This window comes from Primulina tabacum, chromosome 8 (genome assembly GCF_025594145.1).
Source record: "Primulina tabacum isolate GXHZ01 chromosome 8, ASM2559414v2, whole genome shotgun sequence".
Classification (NCBI taxonomy): Eukaryota; Viridiplantae; Streptophyta; class Magnoliopsida; order Lamiales; family Gesneriaceae; genus Primulina; species Primulina tabacum.
The window spans coordinates 36,642,296-36,658,183 of record NC_134557.1 but is presented as its reverse complement, the minus strand read 5'-3'; the positions used below and the strand labels follow the sequence as shown (position 1 = coordinate 36,658,183).

Below are 15,888 nucleotides of genomic sequence, written 5' to 3'. Positions count from 1 at the left end.
CTAATTAGAAGATGTTCACTTCCTCTATATGTATTAGTTTTTAGATCTACAACTTTGGGGTTTGCAAAAGACTCAAAGACTCTGCAAGGTCTTGAAATTCTTCTAGACTAATCATTTCTATGGTCGTCATCAGATTATTTTCTTTTTGAGACAATTTTGTTTAGATTGATCATTTTATCTTTAACAATCTTTACCACTACTTTCGCCTTCCATCTTTGATGTAATAAGGGTTTGGTACCAGATGATGTTGGTAACTTGGGATCCTAAAATTCTATTGTTAGAATTGGGTTGTTGTTCTAGGATTTATATTCTTGTTTGAATTAATCTAAAGTTCTAATAATCTTCTTGTTTTTCAAGGATTCTTCAATTTTTCGTCGTGCACAATATAGCTGATTGTCATAATTTTGTATAGTCTTTTGGATTTTTCTAAGATCTCATGATAGTTTAGAGAAATTCGAGACTATTTCTAGGAATCCATATTTTGAATCATAATTTATCTCAACAATTTGATTCATTCATAGTTGTTCCTGGTATCTAACCTTGGTTAGATTTTTTTGTTTTAAATATTTCAAAATATTGGGAAAAAACTGAAAATGATAAATCTCGAATATATGTTCTGATCCATAATTTTTTAAAACATCTCCTCCTCAAACATTTAATTAGACAATAATAATATTTTATATTTGAACTAATTTTACTTTGGCTCTGATATCATCTCTGACTCATAATAAAATCAAAGTTATTTTCTTTTATCAGTTTTGTCAAAGTCGAGGAGTGAAAACTAAATTTAATGCCTTAGGGACTGATTTCTAACTTGAAACTAGGATCGATGATTTTTTTCCCAATTTAACCTTTATATATATATATGAATTATGTTTTTAGTTCGAAAATAGATGTGAAATAACTTTAATAATTGATAATATGAGGATATGGATGACAATGGATCGTTCGAATAAGACTCAATATGCGATATTTTAAAGACTCGTATCTGCTCCAACCCATATATAAAGTTTAAGGTTAGATCCACTAACAATTACATTTTAATTTTTAACTAGTATATTTATTACAGAGATTAAAGAAAATAATTCAATAAAAGAATTTTTACAGAATCAATTTAATCAAATTAGGTAGTGAAATATAGTAGGACACTAGTGCATCGACGCACACGTTGCATGCTTTTACAATATTTTTTATAATTCATTTGGTTTATATTTAAATGAGAATCAAAATATAATTATAAGAAATAGTGATGGACTACACTGCAATTTTGATAGTATAAATTAAAAAATTAAATAGAAAAAAGATAAAAATAAAAAAGACCCCACCTACAACTTGATGCATAAAAAACAAAGATTCTATCTGCTGAACTACATATGATTTGCATTAAAATTTTAGCACTTTACAGACAATGAAATCAAAAGTTAGTTATTCTAAATATCTCAAACTTAATAATATAGTATAGATACTGACACGTTTTCTATACAAATAAGCAGTTATATTAAAAAAAAATCGAATGATATATTTTTTATATTACATCTAAATGAGCTCGTATGAATGATATAGTGGGTTGAGTCATATATAGGAATGCAACTGAATAGGATTGACCTGGATTAAACTGGTTCAGATTAAGGGATAAGAGAACCGAACCAATCCTGTAAGATGTCGGATTGGATTTACTGGATTATGAATCCAAAACCAAAATCAAATTGAACTTAAATAAAACATAATTGGAATCAATGTTTTATGTTTTATACACAACTATGTTCATAAAAATGTTATTTATGAAGAAAAATAATTTAAAAAAATTAAATATATTATTTGATCGAACTCGACATGATCGGAATAAAATGGTTATGTACTCGTTTTCATGCAATCCAGTTAAATTCAATAGTCATGCCGGATTCAGTTCAATCTAAATCGATAAATCTAAACAATTAATGGAATACATTTTTTTTTTCCGTCTCTCAGAAAACCTAATATAATCCTAAGTCTAGTAAACCTTTGATGAGTTAATTATCAACCAAAAACCATACAAATGTATTTTTAAATAAATTTCACATTTTGACAAAATTCATTAGTTGAAAATGAAAGGACTAACTCCTCTACAGAAATAAATAAGTTGGGACATATTCTTTGAAATCCCATCAAGGCCCCGGGAATTTAGTCACTATGATTCTTCATAGTGGTGATAAAACAAAAGTAAAATTTTCTGATACTTCATGTCCAAATTAGAAAGAAATCGAACTAAAATTCAGTACATCAAAAATTTTAGACAAAAATTTATGTGAGACGGATGAATCTCTTATTTGAGTCATCCATGAAAAGTATTACTTTTTTTTGCTAAGAGCATTACTTTTTATTGTGAATATCGGTAGAGTTGACCCATCTCACAAATAAAGATTCGTAAGACCGTCTCACAAGAGACTTACTCAAAACTTTATCAGATCAAATTCCGTAAGGTTAGGATCATTTGGGTACGTGATAAATATGAGGTATTAAATCCGAAAAATCACTAAATTATAGGGATGCAAAGGGGTATTATCCCAATAAATCAAATTAAAATTAGGATTTTTTGGCTAACTTAAGTGTAAGATAAAATAATCATCACAAAAGTTCTCATAAAATCGTCTCACGGATAAATTTTGTGAGATATATCTCTTACCCGATTGATCTATGAAAATGTATTACTTTTTATGCAAAAAAATATGATTTTTCGCTCCATAAATTATGAATCCGATTCGATCCGTCTCATGAAACGTCTACGGAGACCTACTCAATATTCACGACCCAAGAGTTAAAAGATAGACGACCCAATATAGCTAAATGCAATATTTTGCTTAGTCAAATCTATATATATATATATATATATATATATATATATATATATAATACAAGAATATCATATGCTAATTGTATGATGTCATGGAGTAAATTTTGGTTTAGCTAAAACATCATTCATCTTATCGACAATTTTTAAATTTTTTTTATCTATATTTTTGAAATTTTAAATTATTATATCACCTCTAATATTGAAAAGCTATTATGAAAATATTTTGTGAATTTTATATTTTAATGTAATATCTAAATATTTACACAAATATTATTTAACATAACAAAATTAATATTTTATATGGAAAGATTATACTAACTCAAAGTATATATTATTCGATATATATTAATTAAACTTTATATAAAATTCAAAAGAAACTCCTATTGATTTCTGGTAATATTTCTTCTTTGGTGCAGTTCCTTTATAAATCAAAACTCATTCAACATAATTTTAACTACAAAAGCTTGTGTGAAACGGTTTCACGGATCGTATTTTGTGAGAAAAATCTCTTATTTGGGTCATCCATGAAAAGCATTGTTTTTTATGCTAAAAATATTACTTTTTATTGTGAATATCGGTAGGATTGACCCGTCTCATAAATAAAGATATGTGATACCGTCTCACAGGATATCTACTCAACTTTAACATCGTCACGTCAAAAACTCTAAGCGATTATTTAGTGGTCCTATGTATAAAAATGTCAAAACCAATCTATTTTATTAATTAAATCTAAAAACATCTTTATTAGTATTATATATATATATATATATATATATATAAACGTAATAACTTTTTTTATGCCGACGGATCTAAAAACATCAATGAAAAATCTTCGTCATTTTCGGTCGTGAAACTAAATAAAAAAAATGTAAAAATTTGTGAATCTGTTGATATCTTCTCACAAAAAATAAGGATTTATGGGGAAAGAAAGATGTACAGAATTTTGAAAATTGAAATGGCTTTTCCACTTTTTTTATCTTCTAAGAAATGAAATGCCCAAATTTTTGTAATTTAGCCCATAGACATTAATATATCTATGTATCCCTATATCCACAAATTATTGATAATGTAGGGTTTACCCCTAATAATTTCTGAGCAATAATATCTCTCGTGGGGTGTTCGATCGCCACCTTGGACCACCGCAGCACCGCCACGGACATGGTACGCCGTCGGCTCCTCCGCCATTAATGATTACTCGGCATGTCACGTTGCCCAAGGTTATCATTCAACCGCACAATATAATAAATTAGGTTCATCAATATGTTTTACCTACCAAACGAAGCTCAACTCCACTGGTTATATTTTAATTTATAAAAACATAAATAGCTATATTTTTGTATCCCGTTTGTTAAAAATTCCTGGTCTTTGTGTCGGTTTTCAGATGTATCAGAACTTCCTTGGGAGTGTGTCAATTAGCACGTAATTTGCATTCATATCATCTATATGTTATACATTTGAGACTCGTCTGTCTTGACATATTATAATTTTTACACTCGATAAATTATGTAAGTATCAAATGCATGAAGGATAATATATGTGAATACAAGTAACTCAGTAACTAACTCTGGATTGATTCACGGCAAAAATTTGTGTGAGACGGTCTCACGGGTCGTATTTTGTGAGACATATCTTTTATTTGGGTCATCCATGAAAAATATTAATTTTTATGCTAAGAGTATTATTTTTTATTGTGAATATCGGTAGGATTGACCCGTCTCACAGATAAAGATTCGTGAGACTGACTCTAGAAGAGACCTACTATTGATCCACAAGGATGGTTACCGAATTGTTCTAGCACGACTCCGAACTATCAGCAATATCCGGAGTCACATACCTAGGTGTAAGGCCCTGTAATTAATTATCCGGTAATTTTGGCATAATTAGAATAATTATTGAGTTGTAAATTAAAATAATTATTTATGCCAAATAAATTCAAGAAGTGTGTTAAAAATATGTATTTTAGAATATCGGAGTTAAAACGATATAAAAATACATATAGAGATTTAAATAGCACACGAGAGCAAAATATATGCAAACCGGGATTTTTGGGCATGTGTTACTATTTTTTTTAGTAACTAAATATACATATACATACACACAATTTATCTTGTGGAGAGAGAAAGGAAGAATCAGAAACCCATTTCCCTCAACCCCATTTTCGCAACACATCTCCTCCGTCCGGCGTCCAAATCGCGAACGGTTTGAGGGGTTGTCTTCCTTACATCAATAGTTCATTTTGAACCATGAATCGCTACTTTTGATGCCCGTTTCAGTGCCAATCGAACCCTGTTTCGTGGCTGTTCCTGTTCAAGTTTCTTATTCGATTTAGGTGAGCTATTGCTTGGTTTTTCTTGGTTCTTTGGAGTATATTGAGCAAGGATTTGAAGCTTAAATCTTACCTTGCTGTTCCTGCATTTTCCAGCTAGTTTTCAGTTCGGTTTTTGGTCGTGAATAGTGTTTTACGGCGTCTTTTCCGGCGAGTAGCAACATTGGACCGCTAGCGACTAGTTTATACTTCGATCTTGGTAATTTTTGGATCCAATTCCAGATTTTTCGGTGCATAAGTAGGCTGCCCCGAAGTGTAATTTTACTCGCTTCGATTTAATTTCACTTTGTCGATTTTAATGCATTATATTGACGTATATATTGGGTTTATATTGTAGGTTCGATCGTTGGAGAGCTTTGAGGTATAAATCGAAGAGTTTGTGAATTAGTATCGAGTTAATCGTGTGATTATTTTGGTGAATTACAGTTATTTAGTTGAAATTTCAGAATGGTTGAAATTGATTTGGGAATTAAGTTTTGATAATTAAAAATCAATAAGTTGGATTAATTTAGTTTTATTGGCGAATTGTGAATTATTCGACCTATTTTTGTCATTGTTAGGTCGAGGAGATTAAAGTTGAGCTTGTTGTGATTTTAGAGTCGGTTTAGATATGTTACAGCTCGGCAACATACGACGGTAAAACATAAATTATGTTTAATTGTCATTCTGTGTTACATTGATCGAGTGTATGACTTGTTGGCTGTTGGAAATTGTTAAATGCCTTCGTTGTGGTCTATGTTTATTATTGTGACATATTATTGGCATTTAGCATCGGACATACTGTTATGACATTCATGTTGAGCCCTATCGTTCTTGTTAGCCCATTGTTGATATCTGTTGTTATCTGGCACTGTTGTTTATCTCGGGATCATTGTGTGGCTGATAGGCCTATACACATGAGACCGTAGATGTGATTGAACAATCCCGTGGTTAGTGCAGCCTTTTGAGGTGAGCGCTGGGATTGTGTCATCTAGTTCGTTTTGTTGTGCCATCCTGTTATATCGTATCAGCTGTATGGAGGCCGAGTCAGGGGTGTTATTCAGCATAGCTTGGCATACCTCGCATACTTGGCAGGGCGGTTTAGCTGCATGACGATGTAGCTCCCCTGTGTTGTTGCTCGAGCATTATTCCAGTTGTTATCGTACCGTTTGTTGGCTCCTGTTATCCCGGTTATTCGTTGAGCCTTTCATGCATTGCATATTACATTTTATTATATGATTATGCATGATTTATGTTTATTGTTGTTATTGTTGAACTGTTTCATACAAGAATCCTAACCTCAGTTGTTTACTGGGGGGCTGCTGTGGTTGCTATTGGGAACCATGGTAGATCTCCCGAGTCGTTTTGCAGCATCAGGCCGAGGTTCCGCCAGTGGAGCTCGGGATTGAGGTTGGATTGCTTGGTTCTGTTCAGTGGAGTCTCCCAGTTGGTCTATATGTATGTCTTGAGTTTGTTCAGTCTTGTATTGTAGTTTATTTGCCGGGGAGATGCCCCGTGTATCTGTATTGATATTTGGTTGTTCTGGTTATGTTCTGAGGCGACTCTGTGATTTTAATGATCTGGCGAGTATTTGGTAAGTTTTAAATTCTGTTTAGTCCTGACCAGTGCGGCTATAGGTTGTTGACTTTGGTTTTGTTTTAATGACTCTAGTTGGAGTATATTTTGATATAAAATGCTGCTTGAGTTTTCGGGATGTCCTACTTACGGGGAGGTCATGCCGAAATTTTTCTAGGCCCTGAAGTCCGTTTTAAAGTATTTTAAACCTTTTTCCGCTGCAGTTTTAAATCAAACCATTATTATTTGATCATTAATTGTCGTTAGAGTAAATGGACCTCACACTAGGGATATAATCGAGTCGAGCCGAGCCGAGCCGAACTCTTGAATGTTTGAGCTTGGTTCGTTTATAATCGAGCCGAGCTCGAGCTTTATTTAGCGTATATATGCATGGCTCACGAGCTTATTCAAGCCTTTATCGAAGCCTAAATAAGCTTAATAAATATGAATTATACATTTAAATTTTCATTAAATTAATTAAAAAGTAAATTATATATTTAAAGAAAAATATATTACTCTTATTAAAATTTGTAAATTTATTATAATAAATAAATTTAATAGATTTTTCTATATATTTCATAAATAATATGCAAAATCAATAAATCAAATATCGAAACTATTATTTTTTCATTTAAAAAATTACTCATGAACTTACCAACAAACATGTTCACGAGCTAACGAGCCGGATACTGTAAAGCTTGAGTTTGGTTTATTTATCTTAACGAGCCTCATTAAACGAGCTCAAACGAGCTTTTATCGTATCGAGCTTCGAATAGCTCACCAACGATTTGGTTCGTTTACATCCCTACACATACCCACATTCATCTGTCTACGTACCAAAAGTCAAATATATACCAACTTACATGACTATTACAAAAAAGTTCATTATTTAAATGGACAATTTTCTATTTTGATGTATAATTTTTCTCTTTTAACAAAATTAAATTTTCATTATCTATGCAAAGTTTTTCCCACCACATAACAAAATCCACGAAATAATCTAAATAAAATCAAACATTTTTTTTTTTCAAAAAACCAATTTATAATTATTTTTCCTTTTTTTTATTTTTACGAAAAAAGTGAGGGAGAAATTTGTTTTTTATATATATTTCTTAAACCACTAGTGAGATCACTTGGGCTAAATCCCGATCTCAAAGTGAGGGAGAATTCAGAATGCAGGAAATGGGATAACTGATGATGATGACCCGTGAGAAGTGCAAGTTGCACAATTGTCAGTTTCTTATTTTATTATAAATATAATGATCGAGTAATTAGCTAAAATGTGTGGAAACAAATTAAACCAAAAATACTTATTATTCATAAATTCTATTACATCAAAAATTGTAGAAATTATAAATCAATAAAATTTTGAAAAGAAATCATTTATATACTCGACGAAAAAAGGTATTATTCGGTATTAAATTAAATGTTTTTGGGAATTATTTTAAAAAAAAATGCTTTGAAGCAAATAAAATGAGATAACATTTTTTAGAAATAAAAAATTAAATATTAATAATACTGATGTGGTATTTATATAAAGCAAAAACTTGTGTGAGACGGTCTCACGGGTCGTATTTTGTGAGACGGATATCTTATGTGGGTCATCCATGAAAAATTATTACTTTTTATACTAAAAATATTAATTTTATTGTGAATATCGTTAGGGTTGATCCATATCACATATAAAGATTCATGAGATCGGTTATGAAATAAAATTAATGTGAAATTAATAATGATAAATCAAATATGTAAATTTATGGCAAGGACTCTAAGTTTGGTGAGACGGGTAGCTTTTATAAAAAAGAAAAGAAGGCAGAATGATTAACGGTCAGCTCATCGACCAACCACAGCCTGCCCGAATCCTTTTACTTAAATAATGCAATTCCATTATTTTGGATAAAACTCAAACTTTCTTGAAAAATGATAATTGGGTAAAGTTGGCAGACAGAAAAAAGAAAGAGAGAATTCAAAAATTGTAGAAATATTTTATTTTTTCACCATAAAATATTTATATTTTGGCCCAACTGATTCCAAAATCTTGATTATTCCTAGAAAGGTAGATTGAATTTTATTTTCCTTCCCTTTTATTATTATTATTAGTATCATTATAGAGCATATTATTAATATGGAGAAATTAAAGTGGAAACCAGAGCAGGAGTGTGGTCCTCTCTGATGAGATGGTCTCACGAATCTTTATCTGTGATACGGGTCAATCCTACCGATATCACAGTAAAAAATAATACTCTTAGCATAAAAAATAATATTTTTTCATGGATGATCCAAATAAGAGATACGTCTCACAAAATACGACCTGTGAGACCGTTTCACGCAAATTTTTGTCTACAAACAGTCTACCGAACAAGAGGATGAATTGTCTGATTCATTGATCTATACACAAAAACAAAAGTTCAAGATGGTAGTTTTAAAATATTCAATTATTAATAGCTGGGCATCAGATTCAGCTATCACTTTTTCCATTTTCAAGTCCTTTAGACAACTCAGTGCCTCTCTCATGCTCAAAGTTTCAGCCACCATTGGAGTAAATATTCATCCAATTAGAATGAGTTTATTTTTCTCAAAAATTCAAACCAGAAAATATTAATCTATGCAACAAATCAAAATTTTCCCCCAAGAGTTCAATCTCTTTGATACTCTTTTTTTATGAAAAAATAAAACATAACGAAATAAAATTTGGAATATAAAACTGGTAGAAAAAAATTACTCCGGCGTAATTTTGAAAATTAGTGTGTGTACATATATCGTGTAATAATCGTTTTGATGCGTAACAATTGTTCTTACTTTTTGATAATTTAATGAGATCAAAAGTAAAAAAAACTAAGAGAGTGGCTTTTTTTTTTTTGAGCAAAAACATATCTTTCAATAATTTAGTAAATCTTGATATAAAATGGTAATAAACCAACTAGGACAAACACCATTCTGATTGCTTCCATGGAATTCGAAAATACACACATTAACAAGGCCAAGATTCCGGCAAAATCCATTGCACAACGAATGGCAACAAGCTCAGCACCTTTAACTGATCCTGGATTTTTGATACAGCACCCATTCGCACCTCGGACATGTCCATTGCATTGCATCCACCAAACTGTTGATCCCAACATCAGAATTCCATTTTTGTCTAAATTGTCGATTTTCTCAATAATAAGTTTGGTCCACTGCAGCATCAGAGTAATAAAAAAGTTACACGGGCAAAAATGTCAGAGATAAAAAGAAAATAAATTTTTTAATGTCATACAAGTCTTCATAAAATAAGTAAAACAGTAGAGATTTCAAGAATATAAATTCATGTAAAATTGTTAATCACAGTTGTGTAGTGTGCCATGGTAACTTTGTATTTGTCGCATCAGAAAAGACCGAAACTCTTCACAAATTGATATGAAAATATATGAATAGAGACTATGACATTTTCTTCAGCAAAAAAACAAATAAAACTCAGGTGCACTAGTGTTACATTAAGGGAACGAGGTAAATCTAAAAATCAAAACGGTAGATGACCGTCGGATGCTAAATGAGTCCTTTATAAACACTAGTTTTTTAATTATATAAAAAGTAGTATATAAAAATCATATTTTATATTATTGTGTAAAAATGTTACTAATTTTAATTTAAAAAATGGAGCAGCATGTTCCCGGAGAGAACCAACCACACTTTAAGGTGGATGTGGATAATGACCATTACAAGTAAAACACGCACACACCGCAACTGTATGGATCACCGTTCCATTTTCACCATTGCAATAAAAAAAAAACACTCACTTCAGAATTATTTTTACTGAAATCTTTCAAGTTTTAACAGCTCTTTTTCTACAAAATCCTTGGAATTTCATTGGCGGGACCTGAGATTCTATGTAAAACAACGTGCCAGCAAATGGGGCCTGAAATTACCCTGCAGTTATCCATCACGGGTTGCCAGAGTACAACGTGTTTACTGTGCACATCATCTTGCATTTAATCTCTATAAATCTCACTTCTCAAGGAATTCTGTCACAGCAAATCGATGGCCACTGCAAAGCTTGCCGCTTTCCTATGTTTCTTCATACTATGCGTCATCCTGTCGAATTTCAGGCCCGTTTTTGCTCAGAAAAAGCCCGCATTCGCCTGCGACATTGCTGGAAATCCAGGGCTGGAGAAATTCAGGTTCTGTGATACGTCGTTGGATGTGAAAACCCGAGTTGATGATTTGGTGAAAAGGCTCACGCTGCAGGAGAAGATTGGGTGGATAGTGAATACTGCAAAAGGAGTGAGTAGGCTTGGGATCCCGAATTACGAATGGTGGTCTGAGATTTTACATGGAATTTCGTTCATCGGGCCGGGAAGCAAGTTTATGGGCCCGGTTCCGGGGGCCACTAGCTTCCCTCAGGTCATTCTCACTGCAGCAACTTTTAATGTATCCCTCTATGAAGCCATTGGAAAGGTAATGTGTATCATTCAATGTTTCAGATTCCATCTTTCTCTAAGTATCTTCATGTTTTTTAGGCTATCTTTGTTGTATTTTTGTTGTTCTGCTGAATAGGAACGTCCCTCCAGTGTATTAATTTGTTTTGAGTTCGTTTTCAAAGAATTTTATGATATTTGAGTTCTTTCTCTGTGGATTCTTGGTTCCAGGAAGATTGTTTTAGGAGAAGGCGCAGACGTATTTATCTTCTGTATCAATGGCTTCTTATTCACTGCAAGATTTTGTGCAATTATGAAACTGACGGGTTTAGTTTGTTCTGGTAGGGGTAGTGGACTAAATTTATGCATCTGTGATTCGTCATTTGCCAAGTTTTCACTTGCATTGTTTCCTGTAGCCCTAAATGAATTTAGATATATCTTTCGCTTTTACTCTTACCCCTTGAATTCAAGAATATCCAAGTTCTAATATTTGTATTTACACTTGAATTTTGGATATTTTCAAATTTTGTAGTACACTACTCAGCCTAGGTATGATGATATGTTACTGATGTTGTTATGTAGATAATCAGATCCTGACAATAAAGTATTAGAGTTTAAAGCACCAATTATTTTTAGTTACTTTTGCAAAGTAGGTAGATTCCACATTATTGAAATCTTAATTATCTTATCACTTTACCTTACCTTCTTGCTTTAATCTTTGACTAGTGAAAAGATAAGCTTGACCTTGAAAATGAATTTGATCCGTTCGAGACTGGTTAACAGAAGATGGTGTAATTTGTGACTCTTCATTTATATAATACACTAGAAGGTGTTATTTGTATGATCTTTTATGTAAACTTGGTGAAGATGGCCTGTAAAAACATGGAGTAAAACATATTAAAATAAATTGATACCAGAAATGATGTGGGATTGATGGAAAGTTCCTGCTACGTCTTGAAAATATTTGATATTTGTAGGCGGTTTCGACCGAGGCCAGAGCAATGTACAATGAGGGATTGGCCGGGTTGACATTTTGGTCCCCAAATATCAACATATATCGTGACCCTAGGTGGGGGAGAGGCCAAGAAACTCCCGGAGAGGACCCTCTTCTGTCCAGCAGATACGGAGCGGCGTATGTGAGAGGCTTGCAACAACGAGATGATGGCAATAAAGAGAAGCTCAAAATCGCAGCTTGCTGTAAGCATTACACTGCTTATGATCTCGATGATTGGAAAGGATTCCGGAGATACAATTTCAATGCTATGGTAGGATGGACTAAATTTTTTGTTACTTTGATTTGATGTTTTCCGGGTTTTTGAGATGTAAGATATACTTTTCCTGATTAATAAATCAGGTGTCACAGCAAGATCTTGATGATACGTACAATCCCCCGTTCAAGAGCTGTGTTCTAGATGGAAATGTTGCTAGTGTGATGTGTTCTTACAACCAAATCAACGGCAGGCCAACATGCGGTGATCGGGATTTGTTGTATGGTGTGATTCGAGGCCAATGGAAGCTTAACGGGTGCGTATGTATATGTTGGAAACTGTCTTGAAATCGCAAAATTTAAACCATGAATATGTTGCTGATGTTTTTGGTTGCTGCAGGTACATTGTCACAGATTGTGATTCTATACATGAGATGTTCAATGCACAAAGGTTTCGGAAAACACCAGAGGAGACTGCTGCTTTGGCTTTGAATGCAGGTATGATTATTTTTGTATGAGCAACATCTACGAAAATCCCATTTGTTGGCTTCAGGAAGAAGTGTTGAGAAGGCAACTAACTGTGTCCTCACTCGTCCACATCCATGGCTGCCGGCTCGATTGTCTATATTTTAATCTATATAGCTGCCACTGTACCAATTGGATCTGCCTGTTGCATTTTTCCTTGCTGGCTGCCTGTACTCAACCCAACCCTGTGTTTCATCTGGTGAACACCTTAGCTATGTAACGAGGGGGATATGAAAACCACTTTCTTGATGCAGGATTGGATCTCAACTGTGGAAGTTCCTTGACAAATTTTACTCAAGGTGCAGTAGACCGTGGACTGGTAAATGAAACGGTGATTAGTAGAGCTGTCTCAAACAATTTCGCAACAATGATGAGATTGGGATTCTTTGATGGCAATCCTAAGAACCATCTTTACGGAAATCTTGGAGCAAAAGATATCTGCACCACAGCAACACGAGAATTTGCACGGGAAGTTGCACGACAAGGGTTTGTTTTGCTCAAGAACACCAAAGGCTCACTGCCCTTATCCTCCACTGTCAAGAACTTGGTCGTAATTGGCCCCAATGCTGCTGCAACCGAAGCCATGCTAGGCAGCTATTTTGGTACTGTCAAATTTTCAGTACGATTTCTAGGACATTTTGATATATTAAAAATGCAGCGTGTTTCATCTAGTTTACTTGCAATTTTCAGGCGTACCATGCAAATACATGAGTCCATTGGAGGCCATAAAAGCCTCAGTTTCCACAGTACTGTATCAGCCTGGATGCGCAGACGTGTGGTGTGCCACTCCTAAAGTAGAGGATGCCAAGAAAATAGCATCAGAGGCAAACGCTGTAGTTTTAATCATGGGTTTGGATCAAAATATCGAGAGAGAAGCATTGGACAGAATGAATGTTACTCTACCAGGGCAGCAGGAGCTTTTGATTACAGAAGTTGCAAAAGTATCTAAAGGACCTGTGATTCTTGTAATTATGAGTGGAGGTAGCTTGGATATACAGTTTGCAAAAGATAATCCTAAAGTTAGTAGCATTCTTTGGGTTGGTTACCCAGGCGAAGCAGGTGGAGCCGCAATAGCAGATGTAATTTTTGGGCTATGCAATCCAGGTATCATTTCTTCGAGGTTCGATAGTATTGAACAATATAATAGAGAAGCCCAGAACAGGCCTTGTATCAAAGTACTGCATTTTTCAGAAAAGAAGTTTACAATGAAATTTGCTGAAAAACTGTACTATGGTTCATTTATGATGTTGCAGGTGGAAGACTACCCATGACTTGGTATCCACAATCATATGTCGACAAGGTGAACATGACTAACATGAACTTTAGACCGAACCCTGCCACAGGATTCCCTGGTCGAACATATCGATTCTACAAGGGCAAAACTGTCTATCCATTCGGATATGGACTAAGCTACTCAGCATTCAGTCATCACTTAGTTGAAGCCCCAGAGTTCATGACCATGCCATTAGAAGAAGCACACGTTTGTCGCACATCGACTTGCAAATCCATTGATGCTGTGGACCATAACTGCAACAATCTAGCCTTCGACATTCATTTAGGAGTCAAAAACACAGGAAAATTCAGTGGAAGCCACACGGTTCTCTTGTTTTCTAGCCCACCAGAACTGCACAATGCACCCCAGAAACAGTTGATCGGGTTCGAAAAATTGCATCTTATGCCACAAGAAGACGGGGTGGTTCGGTTCAATATCGACGTTTGCAAGCATCTGAGTGTTGTGGATGAATCGGGCAAATGGAAAGTTGCCTTAGGCCAGCATATGCTGCATGTTGGAAGCTTGAAACATCCCTTGAATGTGAGGATTTAAAGAAATGGTCCTCTCATGATTATTTGCTTTTGTATTTGTTTTCTTCACCTCTCAGTTTTCATCTTTCTTTTTCTCGAGGAAAGAGAGAAAAATATTACAAGTTTAAAACAGGTGAAGAAATTGAGTCAATGATTAATTGCAATTTTAACGACTATATGTTACAGTAATTTTTCTTTGGAACCGAACAAACCAGATTATATTTTACTATATATTTAGTTAAGTTGGTTTGAACAAAAACCAATGAGTTAATATCAATTTTCGTCCATTTTGTTTTTAACGGAAACCTACGAGTTAATATTCATTTTGTTCATTTTGTTTACCACTTCTCCAAAATAGTCGCTCTTCTGTTTGATCCACCGAATTTGTCCCTATTTGTTTAAAATACGCCCATTTTCGTATCTAGAAAAAAATATCATCATACAAGATATTAAATGACTGAGGTTTGTAATGTTGCCGCCGCATGCCTTTGTTGAAGGTTGACTGAGATCCAGGGGCAGAGCCACCGTTGGGTTAGGTTGGGCTCCAGCGCCTCTCAAATTAATTATTTAAAATATTTTTTGTGTTTTAGTATTTTTTTAGCCTTACCTTATTGATGCAAATATGAAGAATTTTTTTAACCGTGGAGAATTTTTTAAAGTGGACTTCTACAAATACCTATAATCAAATGTGACATTAACGTAAGTTAATTTTTAAAATTAGTTTTTAAGTTCCAAACATATTTTTAGACCATTTTTACATTAACACATTGCTATGATCGGATTAGAGTTTAGAGAGATGGTAAATAAAATCTTTTAATTTTTTTTTAAAAGTTGTCGAATAATGCTAACAGCCTCGATAGTATTGGCTATACAAGACTAATTTCTCAACACTTAAAGAAATGGTCAGACCACATATTTGTGCAAAAAATGGTTTGATGGTTGTTATGAAAATTATATATTGAAATATAGCATATTAATATGATACATAATTGCAACAAAGAGATGACGCAAATATTTTTAATGGATGTTCGGAGACTCAAGCTCCTACGTCAAAATTTCTTCCACTTAGAAAATATTTCACTTGAAGATTTTGGTTTTACAATACTTTGTAGCAACCCACTTCAATCTTATGTCTTATCCACTGTCTAAATTGAAACTTCTAGTATTCTCACAAATGGTTAAGACTCGCAGTCTAATAACCAATACAACACAAAAAAAAGTAAAGTAATGAATCCTTCTGTCACGCCCC

General features: G+C 33.6%; 1 protein-coding gene and 1 long non-coding RNA gene across 3 annotated transcripts; both read left to right on the top strand.

The window, feature by feature from the left end:
- The first annotated feature begins 4,032 nt into the window (after nucleotides 1-4,032).
- LOC142554009 (uncharacterized) lies at nucleotides 4,033-6,890 on the top strand. 2 transcript variants are annotated; one of them, XR_012822070.1, is made up of 3 exons: nucleotides 4,033-4,047; nucleotides 5,104-5,517; nucleotides 5,717-6,890. It is a non-coding gene; the product is annotated as an uncharacterized LOC142554009 (long non-coding RNA). The 2 variants fall into 2 exon arrangements; XR_012822069.1 differs by lacking the exon at nucleotides 4,033-4,047 and having other exon boundaries at nucleotides 4,381-5,517.
- Nucleotides 6,891-10,585: 3,695 nt separating this feature from the next.
- On the top strand, nucleotides 10,586-14,881 carry LOC142554008 (beta-xylosidase/alpha-L-arabinofuranosidase 2-like). The gene is made up of 7 exons (XM_075664606.1): nucleotides 10,586-11,144; nucleotides 12,082-12,369; nucleotides 12,459-12,628; nucleotides 12,712-12,809; nucleotides 13,091-13,438; nucleotides 13,527-13,940; nucleotides 14,090-14,881. Exons 1-7 carry the CDS (start codon nucleotides 10,728-10,730, stop codon nucleotides 14,659-14,661), a joined length of 2,307 nt encoding a protein of 768 aa, XP_075520721.1. The 5' UTR covers nucleotides 10,586-10,727; the 3' UTR covers nucleotides 14,662-14,881.
- The last annotated feature ends 1,007 nt before the right edge of the window (nucleotides 14,882-15,888 follow it).